The sequence below is a fragment of the Mesoplodon densirostris genome, chromosome 1 (assembly GCF_025265405.1).
Source record: "Mesoplodon densirostris isolate mMesDen1 chromosome 1, mMesDen1 primary haplotype, whole genome shotgun sequence".
Lineage (NCBI taxonomy): Eukaryota > Metazoa > Chordata > Mammalia > Artiodactyla > Ziphiidae > Mesoplodon > Mesoplodon densirostris.
Window position 1 is genome coordinate 233,428,911 of NC_082661.1, and position 21,608 is coordinate 233,450,518.

Genomic DNA, 21,608 nt, shown 5'->3' on the forward strand with positions numbered 1-21,608 from the left:
TCCAAGCTTTCACCACTGAGGTCAAGGGTTCAATCCCTGGTAGGGGAAATAAGAGCCCACAAGCCCTGCAGTGCAGAAAAAAAAAAAAAAGGAAGAAGTAAACTGTCTTTTTTTTGCTGACAATATAATTGCCTACATATAAAATCAGACAGAATCTACAAAATCTACTAGAATAACTGAGTTAAATAAGGCTGCAGGATACAAGATCAATATCCAAAAAATCCTGTATTTCTATCTGCCAGCAATGAACACTCAGAAACTGAAGTAAAAATAATGTTTCCAATAGAAAATATGAAATACATAGGTATATATCTGAAAAGATGGGCAATATGTATATACTGATAGCTACATAACATTGCTGGAAGAAATTAAAGACTATATAAATGTAGAGACACTCCTTTTTCATGGGTTAGTAGATCAATATAATTAGGATGTAAATTCCCCCAAAATTCATCAACAAAATCAAATCCAATCCCAGCAAGACAGAAACTGACAAGCTGATTCTAAACTACATTTGGAAATTCCAAAGACCTACACTATCCAAAATAACTCAGAAAAAGAATAAAGCTGGAAGACTAATACAACCTGACTTCAAGACTTGTAAAGCCACAGTCATCAAAGACCATGTATGGGTCCTGGCAGAAAGATAGTCAGAGATGAAGACAACAGAAGACAAAGTCCAGAAATAAACCGACATATAGATGGGTAACAGATTTTAGACAAAGATGCAAAGGTTATTCAGTGGATAAAGAATTGTCTTTTTAATGAATAGTGCTGGAACAAATGGATATTCACACACAAAATATGACCTATGAATACATTCAACAGCATGGATGAATCTCAAAATAATTATGCTGAGTGAAAGGAACCAGGAAAAAAAAGGAGCACAAACTGGGTAAATCTATTGACAAGTTATTCTAGAAAATATAAACTAGTCTATATTGATCAGTGGAAGCCTGGGGGTAGGGAAGGTAGAAGAGAAGGAATCACAAAAGGGCAGGAGGAAATCTTTTGATTGCGGTGATGATTTGAAGGAGATACATACATATATATATATATATATAAACATAAAAACTGTACACTTTAGGGAATTCCCTGGCGGACCAGTGATTAGGCACCCAGGCCTTCACTGACAAGGGCGTGGATTCAATCCCTGGTCGGGGAACTAGGATCCAGTAAGCCATGTGGTGTGGCCAAAAAAAAAAAAGGAGAAAAATAACTAATAACCAAGTGTTCTGCCAATATTATATATCTAGTAAGAAAAGAGTTGCAAACTAAATCACTAGCTATACAATATTAGTATATCATCTCAAAGAAAGAATTAAAAGAATAGGTGCTGCAATTGGCTAAATAAGAGCCCCCAAAGATGTCGACATACTAATCCCCAGAATTGTGAATACGTGGCCTTACATGGCAAAGGGATTTTATAGGTGTGATTAAATTAAAGGTGTAGAGATGAGGAAATTATCCTGGATTATCTGGGTAAACTAATGTAATCACAAGGTCCTTATAAGAGAGAGGCAGGAGGGTTAAAGTGAGGGAAGGCAAATGATGATAAAAACAAAGAAAAAGAAGGAGACAACAGAAGCAGAGTTGAACATTTGAAGATGCTGTGCTGGGGAATTCGAAGCTGGAAGAAGGGGCCATGAATCAAGGAATGCAGGCATCCTTTAGAAGTTCAAACAACTCAAGAAACTGTACTGCCTTCAGAGCCTCCAGAAGAAACACAGCGCTGCTAACCAAGTTTACGCTTCTGAACCTAAAAAACAACTGTTATTCAAGCCACTATATTTGTGGTAATTTTTACAGGAGCAATGAGAGACTAATACAGGCTCTACAGTCAATGTGGTTCTTTGTTCCCAACAGTAAGTGCTCAGTCTAATTAGGCATATAGTAAAAGTTCCCGATATTGATGGAAACGATGGATTCTTTGGGAATGGGAGAACATATGAAAGACAACTCACTGGATATTTATTCCTGTGGACCCTAGATATCTATGGGTAAAGTCCAAATTTCAGTCTGTGCCCAATCTTTAGAGCCTCCTTTGAAAACCCTGAAAGAATACTCACCTAAACTATTCCCTAGGCTGACTTTAAAACAATATAAATTCCTTGGTGGGTTTGGAGGAAGAGAGGTATCAAAAGACCTCAAGTGAATCTTGGGTTTGGGAATGACTTAGTGTTACCAAATCATACTAAACGCAGGCTGGGACCAGACAAGCTACAGACAGTGTGCACAGAGCAATCCGCTGTTGTTTTTTGTTTGGTTTGGTTTTTAATTAGGCGTGTGGCCTAGGTCTCATGAAAAAGAGAGAATGATAAAACAAATTTGATTTTCCAATTCCTTACTGTTTTTGTCATACGTTAAACTTTGAAACCTATACTTCCTTTTTTCAATCACTAAAAAAGCCACTTATTAACTGCCTAAAAAATTCCCAGCACATTTTAATGAACAAAAATAAATATAATAATTTCCCTAATGGCATTTATAAGTTAAGAGTGATTTCAAAAGCAATTACTATTCATTGTCACAAGGGCTGTAACATGGGAAGTAGAGGGTGTTATAGGAGACATGGCAGGACACCTAAACTAGAGAAGGAAACAGAATATATATGCAAGAGGCTTAGAGACAAGATGGACAAACACTGAGAAGAGCATGAAGCACAAAGTGAAAGCATTCTAAACAGAAAATGCTATAAGACTGCTTTAGCATGATACCAGCAGAGCCAGAAAATCCCAGGACATACTCACAATGAAGTAACAATCTCTTAAATTCTATGCTCTATGAGGACAGAACCCATGTCTGTCTTTTCTATTGTTATAGCCTCAGCAATTAGCACAATGCCTGACACATAATAGGTGTTTAACAAATATTAGTTCCAAAATTAACCAATTTTGAAAACTTAATCAGAAAAACATCAATAAAAGGAAGGATGGAAGGAAGAAATAAGGAGGAAGAAAGAAAAAGACACTTAGAATGACTGACGAATGAGGAACTAAATGATTTCATGAAATTCATTCAGTCAAGCTCAAAATGGTGAAGATTTTGAGTCTTGGTTTTGTCAGAGATCACTTGTACAATCTCCAACAAATTATTTAACCTCTCAACAACTTTTCCTCACCTATAAAATGTGGTAAGGCATAGATTAGGTGCACCCTACCATACCTTACAGTGTTATTATGACTATACCAGGTGTTTTCAAGGAAAGTGCATAATACGTTAACCTACGTGTTGTTTCTAAGACACAGAAAGCATTTGGTAAGAATTTACTGAACTCTGAAAGTAGAGTAAAAAAATTTCTAATTCTGAATATGCAACCAAAAAATTTTATTTTTAACATCAAGATTTAATTCTCAATTATCCACAGCTAGAGGGAAACTATGTAAGGGAAACCCAAGAGACAATCTCTCAGTATTTTCTCAGAAGTATATTCTTCCCAGCAAAAGTTACAAACCTATGGAAAAGCAGCAAGAAGAATATTGAAAAAAATTACATACCTTTACCTAAACCACCTTGTTTACTTATCTTGCTATATTTGCTTTAACATGCTTCCATTCAATCTCTCTCCCCCATGTTTATTTATTTATTTATTTTTTGCTGGACCACTTGACAATTAGTTATAGACAGCATGCATGACGTTTCAACCCTTAACCAAACGTATCTCCTAAGAACAACAATGATATTTTCTTATAAAACAATACAATTATTATGTAGAAATAGTATTAATTATTCAGAAATTAACTATTAATACAATATTACATATAATATTGAATCTATATTCAGATTATTCCAATAATATTTATAGCTGCTTATGTGGTATTGTTTTGATCCAGGTCCAATCAAGCATCACTTTCATATGTAAGTAATATTTGAACACTGGTATGTATAATTTACTAAAAATTCAATACACTTAAAAAAAAACCCCAATATAAGATGAGAGATATAGGGGGGCAGGGCAGAAAGCTAGAAAGAGTTCTAGATTATAAATTAGGAGGTTAGGTTCCACTTTGATTTTATTCTAACAAGCTTCCATTGGACCAATATTCCCTTTGCAGGCTGCAGAGTGATTTTCACACCATGAGATGATTGTAGAGCAATGAGTAAGAAACCCATGATCTCTTGATGTCAACTAGGATGGGACCCTTCTTACCTATATTATATACTGGGTTCTAATTAAGAACACTATTTATAAGGCTTTTTATTGGTGGTTTGATTTTTCCATGAAAAAAAGTTTGGACACAAACAAGCTAAATAAGTAAAACTAAAAAAATAAGTAAGTAAAAGGTAGGTAGGAAGAGTAGAAAAAGAAAAGAAAAATCAAATTTCCAAAAAATAAGAGTGGCACACCTATACTTCTTGAAACAAAACATCAAACATGGATAAACCTTTCAATGCTGACTGAAGTAGCAAACTATAAGGTGTAAAAACAGAAGCTTTGTTATTTGAAAAGTCATGAACGTGTCTAAGCCTTCATTTACTCCAAGGCAAACTAGAAATAACAGTATCCACTTTACAGGGTTATTGTGAAGATCCAATGAAAGTTTTGTAAAGGAATTAGCCAGTGCCAGGCAGACTGTAAGTACTCAAAAACCTAGTATAAATTACTAACATTAAGAAGTTACATAATGGTTGTAAGTATAGACTCTGAGTCAGACTACCTGAGTTCAAATGTTAACTCAACAGAGAGGGCCCAAATCAATAATCAGAAATGAAAACAGAGAAGTTACAATTGACACCACAGAAACACAAAGGATCATAAGAGACTACTAAGAGAAACTATATGACAATAAAATGGACAACCTAGAAGAAATGGACAAATTCTTAGAAAGGTACAATCTCCCAAGACTGAACCAGGAAAAAATAGAATATATGAACAGACCAATTACCAGTACTGAAATTGAATCAGTAATTTAAAAACTCCCACCAAGCAAAAGTGCAGGACCAGATGGCTTCACAAGTGAATTCAACCAAACATTTAGGGAAGAGCTAATACCTATCCCTCTGAAACTATTCCCCAAAATTGCAGAGTAAGGAACACCTCCAAACTTATTCTATGAGGCCACCATCACCCTAATATAAAAACCAGAGAAACCACACACACACAAAAAATTACAGGCCAATATCACTGATGAACATGGATGCAAAAATCCTCAACAAAATACTAGCAAACTGACTCCAACAATATATTAAAAGGATCATATACCATGATCAAGTGGGATTTATTCCAGGGATGCAAGAATCTTTCAATAACCACAAATGAATCAGTGTGATACACCATATTAAAACACTGAAAAATAACCATATGGTCATCTCAATAGATGCATAAAAAGCTTTTGATACAATTCAACATCCATTTATGATAAAAACTCTTCAGAGAGTGGGCATACATGGAACACACCTCAACATAATAAAGGCTATATATGACAAAACCAACAGCAAACATCACACTCAATGGTGAAAAGCTGAAAGCATTCCCTCTAAGATCAAGAACAAGACAAGGACGCCCACTCTCACCACTTTTATTCAACATAGTTTAGGATGTCCTAGACACAGCAATCAGACAAGAAAAAGAAATAAAAGGAATCCAGATTAGAAAGGAAGAAGTAGGGCCTCCCTGGTGGCGCAAGTGGTTGAGGGTCCGCCTGCCGATGCAGGGGATACGGGTTCGTGCCCCGGTCTGGGAGGATCCCATATGCCGCGGAGCGGCTGGGCCCGTGGGCCATGGCCACTGAGCCTGCGCGTCCGGAGCCTGCGCGTCCGGAGCCTGTGCTCCGCAACGGGGGAGGCCACAGCAGTGAGAGGCCCGCATACCGCAAAAAAAAAAAAAAAAAAAAAAAAAAAAAAAGAAAGGAAGAAGTAAACGTGTCACTGTTTGCAGATAACATGATGTGATACATAGAAAATCCCAAAGACGCTACCAGAAAACTACTAGAGTTCATCAATGAATTCAGCAAAGTTGCTGTATACCGAAGTAATAACCAGAAATCTGTTGCATTTCTAGACACTAGCAATTAAATATCAGAAAGAGAAAAAATTTTTTAACATCTTTATTGGAGTATAATTGCTTTACAATGGTATGTTAGTTTCTGCTGTATAATGAAGTGAGTCAGCTATAGGTATACATATATCCCCATATCCCCTCCCTCTTCCGTCTCCCTCCCACCCTCCCTATCCCACCCCTCTAGCTGGTCACAAAGCACCGAGCTGATCTCCCTGTGCTATGTGGCTGCTTCTCACTAGCTATCTATTTTACATTTAATCAACTTACTTTAATAGTAACATTTGCCATCTTTGTAATAATTTGTGTTAACATCTCCCTCCTCCTTTAAGCCTCAGGCTCTAACGCAAACCAACTATTGTTGCTTTCTTCTCACAGGTAATCTGTCTGAAATAAATAAAATGCATATGAAATAAGATTTTGTTAGTTTAACTTGTTCACTGTCACATAACCAGTTAGTGAAAGAGTCAGGAATAGAAATAGAGATGTCACACTCATGTTCTTTCCACGAAATCACACTGATCTTTTACCAAAGAAAGACTAAAGATGGATAAAAAAAAAAAGGCTTCTATTTCGTTATTTATGGCTATATACAGTGAGAAATTATCATCACTGCTTTTAAGCTATCTATAATTTTCTGTTCACTTTCCCATTGCCTCTCTTAGACAGAAAGTTCTATGAGGGCAAGAGACATATCTTGTTTTACTCATATTGGTTTTTGGAGTGCCTTACTGTGCACAGTAAAGGATGCACAGCTGGTGTTAAGTAAATACGAATAGAAAAAGTGCTCCAATAGGCAGGAGAAACAAAACTTGACAGCTACAAGAACAGCCTACAGTGATCTTAAGTGGAAGGCAGCCCTGGCAATAAACTGCAAGTTTGGCTAAACTACTGCTGTGGTTTTCAAGTGATTTTTGTACTGAGGAACCTGTTAAAAACACAGATTGTATGGTTCCTCTCCAGATCTATATGAAACCACGAAATTTTCCCAAATTCCTTAAATAATTTCATCTGCTTCCAACCCTTTAAGATACTTCTGAAAATTTTTGATTATACCAAAAATTATACCAGGGACTATTAAAGTTCAAGGACTCCCCACCCGAGTTACAACTTAAAATTACCTATTGAGCTTCAAATTTTTCTAATCGAAATATTCAAAGTAAATTGTTACAGAAAAGTGTTCTTTACAAATAGAAACCAAAATTTCCAAGTCTGTAACTATTATCTACAGTACATCTCTTTTCAGATATATTCTATTTCTACTACATTTTTCTTAATTTCTGAATTAATATCATCCTTCATGAAATACCACCAGTTGTGATAAAAATATTTTTGAACTTTACTGTTTGAAAGAACAGTAAAGAACAGTGCTTTGGTTGAAAGAAATTTATCTGATTTAATACCTAGCATAATGATAAGTTTAAGATAAGTTATGAATGAAGACAAGTAGTCTACCTGATGAAAAAGAATTTATTTAGGATATACTACAGGCTCATCACTAAGCTAGGAACTATGGCAATAACATAAGGAAAACATCTTATAATCTACACACAAAACAAACAACACAGTATACTGTCAAGTACCCAATTCTGCAGCATATATTGTGCATAACTGTCAGAGAACTTAGCAGGAAAGACTATCAAGAAAAACAGGAAGAGACTTCACTGAATAATGAAACTGAAAGGGGATTGCCAAAATGTACACAAACTTTTTGGTGTCTTTTTTTTTTTTTTTTTTTTTTTTTTTTGCGGTACGTGGGCCTCTCACTGTTGTGGCCTCTCCCATTCCAGAGCACAGGCTCCGGACGCGCAGGCTCAACGGCCATGGCTCACGGGCCCAGTCACTCCACGGCATGCGGGATCCTCCCAGACCAGGGCAAGAACCCGTGTCCCCTGCATCGGCAGGCAGACTCCCAACCACTGCGCCACCAAGGAAGCCCCCTTTTTGGTGTCTTTAGTGAACATACGTGCAATAATTTGTATTTCTTTTTCAATGTGTTTTTTTTTATGGTTGCAATTTATTAACTTTAAATTGTTGGTACTTAATACCATAACTTCTTTTATTGTTTATTTCTTTAAAATTACTTTGTACCAAAAATATTTTACCCAAAATTATTATAAGAACATATTCATTTTGAATATTGTAAAACATGTTAATTGCCAATAAAATTATGTATTTTTTGCCTTAATTATTAGAAAATATAGCCATTCAATTCTCATATACTAAGCATCACTGATTTACAAAACATAACAGTCATACATTTCCAATAAGTCATTCAGTGTACTGTTAGATTTGACTAATAATAAAAGTTGTATCATAAGCATGTATAACTATATAACACAACTACACCATGGCCATAAAATATGAGGGAAAAAGAACTGCTCCTCAGTACTGACACATCAACATGTCTTCATGATAGGTTGATACCAGAAATTTCTTTGCAGCAACATGGATGCAACTAAAGATTATCATACTGAGTGAAGTAAGTCAGACAGAGAAAGGCAAATACCACATATCACTTATATGTGGAATCTAAAATATGGCACAAATGAACTTATATATGAAACAGAAACAGACTCACAGACAGAGCGAACAGACATGTGGTTGCCAAGGGGGAGAGGGAGTTAGGGTGGGGGGGGATGGACCAGGAGTTTGGGGTTAGCAGATGCAAACTATTATATATAGGATGGATAAACAACAAAGTCCTACTGTATAGCACAAGGAACTATATTCAGTATACTGTGATAAACCATAATGGAAAAGAATATAAAAAAGAATGTATATATATGGATAACTGAGTCACTTTTCTGTACAGCAGAAATTAACAGAACATTGTAATCAATTATACTTCAGTAAGAAAATAAATTTTAAAAATATCAACTTATCACAAAACTAAGAATATGAACAAGTCTCATTATGTTCTGGGCATAGGTATTTAATGTGCTTAGTGTTTGAAACTATTCTTTTCATGTAAACACTTTCAAATACACCTGTTTTCTTTAACTGACATCTCCATAGATTCTTCCATTTGTTTTATAAGCTATTGATTTTTTTCTTTCCTTTCTAAGAAAGGGAACAAGGAGAGGGTAAATGGGGAAAATGTTCAGTTTATTAAGCCATCTTACAATGTTATTGTCGGGATTGGTTATAAAGAATTTCTAGCATCATCAAAGCTCCAGAGAGAGCAGTGAGTGGTGCTTGTACTGATGTCAAGTACTAGCTCCCAGGGGTGGGTAGGAATAAAAACAAAAGCATTTGAAAGAATAAGATTGGGTATATTATACCTATGACTAGACATCTGCTCGATTACCCACGTACTATAATGAAATCAAATGCCTAAAATGAACTCTTGATAAGGAAAGTGTGTTAGCACTTTAATTTCTCTAGAAATTCACTGGTATTACCTACTTAATAAAAAACTGGAGATGAAGAATGTTTTCAAAAGACATAATACATTTCCGTTGAAATGGGAAACACAACCAAAAAGATGTTCAATATTAAATTTCACCAGCGGAAGTTTTTTTAAAAATCAGAAATTATTTTCAAAAAAATCCAGGTTTTTTTTTTTGTTGTTGTGTTTTAAAAAGAGTAACTGATATAAAACCAACACTGCCCTAGTCTTAGTTTTTTATAGGTCAAGTACATTAGCTACTGCTTTCTTCAAACAATGGTATATAAAAAGAAAATGGGATATTTCCTACAAAGATTAAAAATTCTTTAGGCCTTTCCTTTCCTTGGACTCTGGATTTTAAAATGACATAGTACAAGATAAAATAGTAATGTTAATATTGATAGTTTGCCCATTACAGGTCAGCTAACTGTCCACTGGAACAGTTACAAAGCTGTTAGTTTCGATTTCACAAGGCCAATCAATACAGAGGCATACTGTTTCAATTTTGCCTGCATTGATTTTTTTTTTATAACACTCCAACCTTACAGCATTCATCTTTCTGAAAGAAGATTTGATTTACTGAAGAAAAATTGGAGAGAGCATCACAAAGATTTTACCGGCAAGCTTGTGACACAGAAAAAAGATGAATGTCTTTCAGGAAGAGACGCCTCTAGCTTGAGGGCATCCATTAGAACACATTCAAGCCATCTGAAACGGAGTTTCTTAAAGCAGCAGAAATCTCAACCTAAATACAGTATCCTAAACTAATCAAAGGCATTCAAGAATCTTGATAAGAGATTCTCTTAAAAACTCCTAAACCTTATTACTTCTAAGATAATTTATGTTTCTAGCTCTATCCATGCATTTTTCAGAGCAGAAGAGAACCACCTTCTTTCCCAGACTAATACCAAGAGCGAATTTCCATGGTACATTAGTCAGCCTATTAGAATGCAATGAAGGGCGATATGAGAAAAGGGTAGCATGTCCTCTGAGACTCCCATCCAGGGTTCTCCATCATCTCTCCTCATCCTGCTTACATTCAGCCACTTTACCAGGTGTCATCTACATGAAAGATGATTTGTCTCCTGACCCAAATAAACACAATGCCTGCTCCATGCACCGGAAAAACATTACTTCTGCCACTCTGCTCATTTGTGGCCTCTTTCCTGCTTATTCCACTGTTCTTATCAAGCGCTCTCTGTTTTCACCTGAGCCTCACTCCAGGTGACAGTAATGTATGGATGAACAGGTGCTTGTCTGTCCCATTATTTCCTGAAATCTCCAAGCATTTGAAAAAATGCAATGACAGTAAAGGGCACACAGTTGTAAGAGCTCTAAGGGAGGAATACTTTCTTTACCTGCCAATGCAATAGTCTAGGCATCAAAGAAAGGAGAGAGAGAGAGAAAGAGAGAGCTCCTCTCTCTTTCTCTTGTGGCAAAAGCTGGTATAAGCGGGATATTAAGACACAAATTGCATTCAGGCAGGTCACTAGGTGTCAAAAGATATTAGATGCCTGCTGTGAGGAAACAACAATTCCCATCTGCTTCTGAGAAAATAATATTTTCATTTTCAGTTTTTATTGAATGGAAACTTTTGGGAATATGTCTTTATAAAGGGTATTAAGCCTAGCAAGTATAACATGTTCAAAATGGCTATAATCATCATTGTGCTATCCATAAAGCAGCAGATTTCATTTGGTCTCTTTAGATGGGATAAATTGGATTCTTTTTTTCCCAGCTTGCAGTTTTGTTGCAGGACCAGATGTTTCTCAAATGCCACATGCTGAGGCTCCTATACTGAATGTAGCACCTGACCTTCTCTATAATTGACTAAAAATATTGATGTAATGGCATGGGTCTGATTGTGATTTATTAAAACCACTGCCGATCCCAGGCCAGCTGCCAGGATTGCAGCCCGCTGATCGTGTGGCATTAGAAAAGCCATCAATAGTGAAACAAAACAAATGACATTAATGGGAAAGTATTAGGCCTACATAGCCATGGCTACAAGGAAATTATGTGGATTCCAAAGGAGGGTCAAAATAAAAAATGCCACAAATGAAATTTCTATATATTCTAATATGATTGAATTTATAAGACAAAATGCTACTATAATTCTTAAGATAAAACACAAAGGAATTATACTTAAAACAATTTAATCCTCTTTACTAGAATTTTGCTCATTGTGCATATTTCTTTTAACAGGCTTAGGATAGTTAAATGCATTAGAGCTACAGTATGACTCTGATTTCTCTCTAATGCCGTTTATGTTTTCTAGAATTATGCTAAGTGAAGAACAAAGTACACTGTGTTAGTCTCATTTATTATAACCATGTCCATAATTTACAAGCTGATTATGCAAGCCTCATACAAGGGAAATCAGAATAGTTAACCACTCTCAAAGAATGGTAAGCCAGCAAACGTTTTATCAACTACATATTCTTACATAGCTTCCTAAAAAAGGGCACCAAGGTCTAGAAATCCACTCTAATTGGAATTAATACTGAAAAGGTCTATTTTAAGATAATTATATTAAAGGCATTAGGGAGCAACTAGGTATTCCAAATAAGTAACAGTTGAATGTGACACTGAACTAAATACAACGACAAAAATATCAGCATGGAGGCAATGTGCTTTGTTAAGCATTATTTCTAATAAAATCTAAGTAAGTTATGAGATTTATAAAGAGGAAAATATCAATTCACTAATATTAATTTTCCTTTCAATGACGCATCCTTTGTTGTTGCTCTTAATTAAAAATGTACACATTTAAAGCAAAGTTTGACAGCTGTTTTTACTCGGGAGCAAAAAAGTAAAAAATGTCCTGTAAATTTGGGGAAATATTAAAACTTCAGAATTCAATTTTTTCTGGCTTCATAGAATAAAAGAGTCGAACCCTTGAACAACTCTATTACAGAAACACTAATTATTTCTAGACAAATACATTTCACAGTCCATTTAGTTCTCCAAGATACTTTATTACACCAAAATCACTTCAGAAAAACACTTTCGTGTTGACAGCACAGGTATACTGAGCTATACAATGGTATAGCTATCACGAGAAAGAATTTTGATCTTATAAAAATGACCCCTTTGGCATAAGTTGCCTAAAGGTTTTCATTTTAAAATTGTAAAACTCCTTTTAGGTCAAAAAAAATTTTTTTTAATCCTAAAAAAAAATGTAACAAACACATATTTAGTTCCCAGTATGTGCCAAGCACTGTACCTCAAAGTAATCTTCTAATTTATTCAGTACCAGGTGTCAAAATGACTATAACAAATCTGTTACATTAAAGTATCTGGAAACTCTAAAATCCTCAATACAACTCCCCTTCCCCAGTCCTCTCCAAACACACACCCATGGGCTTTTACATGTTGCAATATAAGGCACTAGAGAGCCCTGACCCAGTAATTCATGTCATTCCCATGACCATTCTTGCAGCTGAGATCAGCTGGAATAGTAATTAAAACAAACAAACAAACATGGTTTCTGCTTTTACTCAGTCCTTTTGCCTTCAAGACCTTGACCTGCATTCCTTCCTCTGAACACCAAAAATGATATGCCCAGAAACATAATTCATTTTATTTAAGTATTCTTCACAGTAAGCATGATGAGATATATCTACTCTATATTAGTGAATACTTGTACTCAAAACAAAAACATCTCATATCAGATAGGTTTCAACTCAACTAGTTTAAAGTTCAGCTTAAAAAAAAACTAAAATCTTTTTCTGTTTACTGGAAAATCTCTAAAACTAGACTTTGATGTCTGCTAGACACATGAATTGCTTAAAACACAAGCACAAACCAGTTACGCCTATATATAATATACAAGTAATTTGCTATTTTCTTTTGTAGTTGTTGTCTTCCAGAAAAAGTTATGCAGAAATGTGGAATTAAAAAATATCTTTCTGGGCCTCCCTGGTGGCGCAGTGGTTGAGAGTCCGCCTGCCGATGCAGGGGACGCGGGTTCGTGCCCCGATCCCGGAGGATCCCACATGCCGCGGAGCGGCTGGGCCCGCGAGCCATGGCCGCGGGGCCTGTGTGTCCGGAGCCTGTGCTCCGCAACGGGAGAGGCCACAGCAGTGAGAGGCCCGCGTACAGCAAAAAAAAAAAAAAATCTTTCTAATGGGAAGATAAAGAACTTTTTCATTAACATTACTTAAATGAGTCAAAACATGTTTCTAAGACTTGTAGAATAAAATATTCCAAAAAGACTAAATTTTATGATTTATCTAAGTTCCTTAGTCCTAGAAAGTAAATATTTTGTTTCTAAAATTAGAACAAAAAATTGCACGTTCAGTTTGATAATCTTAAAAGGAGGTAGATGTAGTAAATAAAATTTTAAAGATGGTATTTTTTCATCACAGCCCTGTAATTTGCAACAAAATTCAAGAAAACAACACATATTATTATGTTTTTAAATTTATGTGTTAAAAACTCAAAAGTGTAAAATAGGGAATAGTTTCTTTAAATAAACTATTGTACTTGTATAAATTCAGATATAAATGCAACTAGTAAAAGCAGTTTACACTAACTACTTCCCTTAACAGTTCACTTCAAAATAAATAAATATATGAGCACTATTCTTTTATAAGTAGTTGAAGGGAAATGAAATTTCCACAAAGATCCATAACTATACCCATACTGATTTTCTCCTTCCCCTTTGCTTTAAATTCATTGTAGAAGATAAAATACAAAATTAAATTACTTTGTTCTTCATCTGGCCTTGATCATATCCAAAGCCATTTATCTAAACCAAGGACTTCTATAGAAAATCAGTGGCCAAATCCTAAAGGTATAACTTTACCTCACTGCAGAATTTCCCCAGGCTCCATGCTTGTCTGTGAGAATGTTGATAATTTTCTGGATTAGCTGAGTTGCTGTCACATGGTCTCGATATTTGGCTGCTCTTATCAAATGATCACACATCTTCTCATCTTCTCGTCTGTCTGCTGAATACTGGGCACACAGTGACTGGGATAGGAAAAAGAAATATCTATTAATACTATAAAAATATGGAAACAAACCCTTTAAATGCATTATGAAATAATCTCTAATATGAACTGAACCAACCAAAAATTTAAAGTGACTTTTACATCACTCCTTAACTGAATTGACAGAGCTGGTGGTCTATTCTCAGTACAACAATCCCCCAAGAATTTATTTCTCTTAAGTCACTCATAAGATACACTCAGAAGTGGTTAATATTTAAGCAGAGACCTGAATAAAGAGAAGAAGCCAGTCATGTGAAGATGCAGGGTCCACATTACAAGCATCATGAAGGGCGGTTGCAAAGCACTCAAGCAAAGTGAATAAAGGGAAGAGTGGTATGAAGTGAGTTTGGAGAGGCAGGCAGGGGCTGCATCATTTCGTACAGTATAGTCATGGTAAAGAGTTTAGATTTTATTCTAATGCAGTGGAATACCAGTAGAAGGTTAATTACGGGAGTGATGTGATTGACTTACATATTAAAATGATCACTATAAGCTCCATTTAGAGAATGGATTGTAGTGGGACACGAGGGTTAAGGAGGGAGGCTACTACAAGGCTACTGCAGAAGTCCAGAAAAGAGACATTGGTGGCCTGCAATAGTAAACTGAGCTGGTTCTCAACACCTTTAGAAAATGACAAAAACAGTTTGGTCTTTTAAACCCTAGCTATGTAAAATGGACCACCAGCACTAGAATCACCTAGGAACTTATTAAAAATGCAGCATTATAGGTCCCACTCCATACCTACTAAATCAAAATCTGGATTTTAATGAGATCCCCAGGTAATTTATACATTAAAGCTTGAAAAGTACTTTCTTAGATATCAATTTTGCCAAAAAATTTTAGGATTCTTTAGCAATACTCAGATACAATACAATCACTAGTTTCCAAGTTGCTTATTTCTTTTCTTTTGGAATTCAGACACTCGTGGTGTCATGTTTATGGTGCTATACTACTAGCTAATTAATTGTTTAAAATTAAAAAAACAATTAATGTAAACTTACTACTTAATTCTGGGCACAGAGTCTATTGGGCTCCTTTCCCTTAACCTCCAAATGTAAGCTCACATATACATCCACATGTATACACAACCTATGATGAGTAATAAAAATGTGATGCTGGAATCCTTTCCTACTGTATACCAGCTTAGATAGATTGTTGCCATACACTATCCCCAGCACTGTCCCGGCAATAAGAGAGGGACTTAACTGTCCTAAACCAATGCGGGTAAGAATCACACCCACACTGACAAACGGTCTGAGGGAACAGCACTTGATCTAATTGGTGCAATTAAGAGGAAAGGTCAGAAGTGTTGCTGGGGAATCCCTTCCTTCCTCTTACGGTGTAAAAGAGGACGTACATAATTCCAGGAGTATTGAAAGCTCTTTCTGCAGGAGAGAAGCAAGCCTGAGGATGAAGCCAAACCCCAAAGGGGGCAGAGCTATGAGAATCACAGAACTAAAGAGTAAACGTAAGAGCTTATTCCAAATGGAATCATGAACGTCTGGATCAAAGACCAGCCTACCTTTATACTTTCTGGGACACCTTTGTTTTGTTCTCCTAAGACGTTTTACTAGAACCTGTGAGCTCCTGTTCAGTCACGGAAGGCCAGTGTGAAGTGGGTTTTCTGCTCCTAACACCATAAGCAACCCAACTGATATGGTGTTTATGTACATGCATAAGGAATCAAATATCTCTTAGTCTGTGCAAAACACTAGGCTTTAGGGATAAAAAGTTGACTTAGCTTGATAGCCTTTGCCCTGGAGAATCCTCACTCCTTATAGATTGTGAGGAGGGAAGTGGGAATCAAAGTACAGTAGTCCCTTGCTATGGGGTGGGGGGAATAGGATCCAGGACCCCTACGGATACCAAAATTTGCAGATGCTTAAGTCTCTTTCACACATATCATATAATATATATTATATTCAATATATATGAATATATATTATATATGCATATGAATAAACATAAGATTGGGAAGCAAATCAAAAAGGAGACTAAAGCATCATCCTTGGCAGTAGCTCTTGTCAGTCTTGGGCAACTAACTCACTTTACCTCACTAGGTCTAACTGTTTTCATCTGCACAATGAGAGGATTATATTAGCTCTAGGAATTGTATCATTGGAAGATTTTGGCCAACCTCTAAGAGGTTAGTTTTTGTACACTGGTAAAGGCAAAGTACATCTTTTACCTAAACACTGATATGAAGAAAATAAATCATGTTAGAAATTAGATTTATAAGAAATTAAAGGCAAATGCTGGATAATACATTAAAAAGATTGAGCCAAACCATAGGACAATTCAGTTTGTCAAAAATATGATTTGAGCAAATAAAAGAAAATATGATTAATAAATACTTGAAGGGGAGTAGTTTAAGTGAAGATAACTAGGGAATGATTCCATTGTAACAAAACTGTCAACTGCTATGTGATAGTTTCAGAGATTCATCCCAGAACTAGGCAGCAACCTACAGGTTATTTCACATCTAACCCAACCATACACTGAAACCAATAGGACAACAGGACAAAATGGGAAACATTTGAAGAATTTTTATACCTTCACCATTCCCTACTCTATACATACTCTACCCTTGTCTAACCTTACCTGACAAGAGGAAATTAAAATTACTGATGGAAATTAGAAAATAACTGGCTTCTATACTCCCCTGAAACACCAGATACCTTCATATTAAATGTACTATTTTAAAGGCTATTATTTCTGTATTTTATTAATATTAGAATAATTTAACTTTATCAAATCATATTTTGCAAACATTTGGTAAGCAACTAAAGTTTGCTTTAAAAGGCATAATTCTAAAAAGAAGGGTTCAAGCTATGTTAAATAGTAAAATGGTTTAAAGTGTTCTTTAATGGATCCTCCTTTACAATTTAAACAGCAACTTTTCATATCTGACATAAAATCTATAGATATAAATCACATTAAAGGGCTATTCTTTCCTGATTATCAATCTCTGTCTCATTGTGGAACATTATAGTCACATGTAACCTTAAAGCATGATAAAAGGAAACCAAACAAGAATGTTTTGTAAAGATATAATGAACTTCTTTCTATTCTTAAAAACTTTAAAATGGAATTTGGATATATTCTTATTAAAAACCAATAACAAGTTCAACATATGACATATCACTCAAAGTCAAGTACAGATGAGGAATATCTGCTTCAAGATCAAACACATGTTACTTATTGAAGGAGTATATATATTTGTGTGTGTGCTTGTGTTTAAAGTTTGAGTGGAGGTACCCCAAGAGACCTTGCCAAAATGTACCATCTATCAATAAAATCAAGGGCCAGGTCTAGTACTTGCATTCAATTTTACTTTACATCAACTTTTCTATATTCCTATTTTAAGCAACACATAAACTAAGTAATAAGATGTCACAACAATAACCCCCAAAAATCTGAATCTTAAAAACAAAAGAAATAAGCATCTTGGAAACTACTAATTCAAATATAATTGATTATTGCTAAAGAAATCTAAGATTTACTAGCATAGAATTAATAAAATATAAGGTAAATACACCTAGTTTTGAAAAAAAATTCACTTACTTTCAGGGAGAAAATAAAGAGAGAAACAATTTAGACTGAACATTTATAATTCAAGTAACTATTCTGGCTTAAATGTAAATAAAGAAATGAAGACAATACCACATTCAGTCTTTCCTTCCAGATGCTATGTCTCTACCTAAGTTTACTATGTGTCCTTTTTATGAAAGCTCAGAGAGGAGTGAACTTAAAATTAAGCAGATTTTTCTATTATCCTTCTGCGATCACTCTGATCACCTTTTTTGGTGGTCAGACGTTTTCTGCATCATTTCCCAGTACTCTGGCATTTTCTCAAGGCTTTGTCATATGTCCCCTGGCAATATCATCCACTCCCATATCATCTATTATTATCAACTTAGATATAGCTGTCAAATTTTTCATATCTAACCCAGCTGTTTTCCTAAATTCAGACCCACATTTCTACCTGTAGGATAGTCTCCAATCATTCAATAAGTACCTAAAATTAAAAATGTACAAAACTGAACCTACCACCTTTATCTGAAACATGCTATTAAACTGAAACGGGAAAGCTTTTCTATTTCTGTCATCTGTGACTTCTCAAGTTCCTGCACTTCATATCCCACCACTACATTTAGCAAAACCTCTTAACCACTCTTATCACTGTCCTAACGTAGATCTTTATTCGCTCACAACTCAGCTCTTCAAATAATCTTCTCTCATTTTATGAGCAGTCCCAGAACTGTTCCTAGAAGAATTTACTTTGGTAAAACACAAATATATTTATATACCCCATCCTCAAAAAAATACATAATTGTCTAAAATATCGAACAATTAGAACCAAATTTTACTAGCTAGATCTGTGTATGCATGGCCTTCTTATAATTCACTAACATGGCATATAATCTTTTACATGCCTGTCTATCCAACCTATATGTCAGATACACTCAGATTATACACTATTCCCGAAATATCCTCAAGACATTTTCAAGACCCAGAAAGTATATTTCTCCTACAGCTTTTTACAGGTAACACAAGTATGAAGATGTCTATTGAGAAGGTAAGATGGGAATTTGAAAGACAAACTACTAGAGAATAGGAACTCATGCAGAGAAAGAGATATAAAAATAGATCCTTTTGATTCTTTGGCTGAATATAAAAATGGAAAAAAATATGAAAAATTCCAAAATAATTGGAAATTAAGCAATTCATCTCCAAGTAACAAAATATGGAAAAAAGATGAAATCAGAAGGAAAATTAGAAAAATTTGTGGGAATTGGCCACAACAGCATTTAAAATAAAATTTATAGCTTCCAATTTTATATTAGAAAAGATTAAATATTGAAGGAAGAAACAATACAAATATTAAAATCAGATGACAGAAGCTAAGGAATACAGTGCATCCAATTTTGCATTAAAGGAATAGAAAACTAAACACTACTATAATTTGCCCAAATAAACACAAACACTTTCAACAAAATACTACCTATAAAATGGATTATACATCAGGATGAAGTAGAGTTTATCCATGAAATACAAAGCTGGTTTAAGATTTAAATATCAATCAGTACAATTCACTATAAAACAGAAAAAAAGGAGAAAAACATATCACCTTAATCGATTTTTTAAAAAAGCAATTAGGGGGCCTCCCTGGTGGCGCAAGTGGTTGAGAGTCCGCCTGCCGATGCAGGGGATACGGGTTCGTGCCCCGGTCTGGGAGGATCCCATATGCCGCGGAGCGGCTGGGCCCGTGAGCCATGGCCGCTGAGCCTGCGCGTCCGGAGCCTGTGCTCCGCAACGGGGGAGGCCACAACAGTGAGAGGCCCGCATACCGCAAAAAAAAAAAAAAAAAAAAAAAAAAAAAAAAAAAAGCAATTAGGGGAGAGGACTGGGTTTGACGGCGTGAACACAGCCTGAAGGGGGCTACTGCGCCACAGCTAGCTGGGAGGGAGTCCGGGAAAAAGTCCGGACCTGCCGAAGAGGCAAGAAACTTTTTCTTCTCTCTGTTTGCTGGTGCACGAGGAGAGGGGATTAACAGTGCCGCCTAAAGGAGCTCCAGAGACAGGCGCGAGCCTCGGATACCAGCGCGGACCCCAGAGACGGGCATGAGACGCTAAGGCTCCTGCTGCCGCCAAAAGGAAGCCTGTGTGCGAGCACACGTCACTATCCAAACCTCCCCTCCCGAAAGCCTGTGCAGCCCGCCACTGCGAGGGTCCCGGGACCCAGAGACAACTTCCCCGGGAAGACACACGGAACGCCTCAGGCTGGTGCAACGTCACGGTCAGGCCGGCCTCTGCAGCCACAGGCTCGACCCGCATCCGAACCCCTCCCTCCCCCTGGCCTGAGTGAGCCAGGGACACCAAATCAGATGCTCCTTTAACCCTGTCCTGTCTGAGCGAATAACAGACGCCCTCAGGTGACCTACACGTAGAGGCGGGTCTAAATCCAAACCTGAGCCCCGAGAGTTGTGCGAACAGAGAAAGGGAAATCTCTCCCAGCAGCCTCAGGAGCAGCGGATTAAATCTCCACAATCAACCTGATGTACCCAGCATCTGTGGAATACCTGAATAGACAAGGAATCATCCCAAATTGAGGAGGTGGACTTTGGGAGCAACAATATATATATTTTGTTCCCTTTTCCTCTTTTTGTGTGTATATGTATGCTTCTGTGTGACATTTTGTCTGTATAGCTTTGCTTTCACCATTTGACCTAGGGTTCTGTCTTTTTGTTTTCTTTTTTTTTTTACTGTTAAAAATTTTTTCTTAACAATTATTTTTTATTTTAATAAATATATTTTATTTTATCTTACTTTATTTTATTTTATCCTTTCTTTCTTTCCTTCCAATTTTTCTCCCTTTTATTATGAGCCTTGTGGATGAAAGGCTCTTGGTGCTCCAGCCAGGAGTCAGTGGTGTGCCTCTGAGGTGGGAGAGCCAACTTCAGGACACTGGTCCACAAGAGACCTCCCAGCTCAACGTAATATCAAATGGCGAAAATCTCCCAGAGATCTCCACCTCAACGCAAAGACCCAACTTCACTCAATGACCGGCAAGCTACAGTGCTGGCCACTCTATGCCAAACAACTAGCAAGACAGGAACACAGTCCCATCCATTACCAAAGAGGCTGCCTAAAATCATAATAAGCTCACAGACACCCCAAAACACACCACCAGACGTGGACCTGCCCACCAGAAAGACAAGATCCAGCCTCATCCACCAGAACACAGGCACTAGTCCCCTACACCAGAAAGCCTACACAACCCACTGAACGAACCTTAGCCACTGGGGACAGACACCAAAAACAACGGGAACTACAAACCTGCAGCCTGCAAAAAGGACACCCCAAACACAGTACGATAAGCAAAAGGAGAAGACAGAAAAACATACAGCAGATGAAGGAGCAAGATGAAAACCCACCAGACCTAACAAATGAAGAGGAAATAGGCAGTCTACCTGAAAAAGAATTCAGAATAATGATAGTAAAGATGATCCAAAATCTTGGAAATAGAATAGAGAAAATGCAAGAAACATTTAACAAGGACCTAGAAGAACTAAAGAGGAAACAAGGAATGATGAACACAATAAATGAAATTAAAAATACTCTAGAAGGGATCAATAGCAGAATAACTGAGGCAGAAGAACGGATAAGTGACCTGGAAGATAAAATAGTGGAAATAACTACTGCAGAGCAGAATAAAGAAT

General features: G+C 36.3%; 1 protein-coding gene across 2 annotated transcripts in view; it reads right to left on the minus strand.

Annotated features, from left to right (window-relative positions):
- LRBA (LPS responsive beige-like anchor protein) overlaps positions 1–21,608 on the minus strand; it is a 767,039-nt gene that overhangs the window by 378,224 nt on the left and 367,207 nt on the right. For both annotated transcript variants that reach the window (XM_060116154.1, XM_060116148.1), the window contains exon 37: positions 14,200–14,366. In XM_060116154.1, the coding sequence (XP_059972137.1) occupies positions 14,200–14,366 (167 nt within the window). The remainder of the gene's footprint in view (positions 1–14,199; positions 14,367–21,608) is intronic.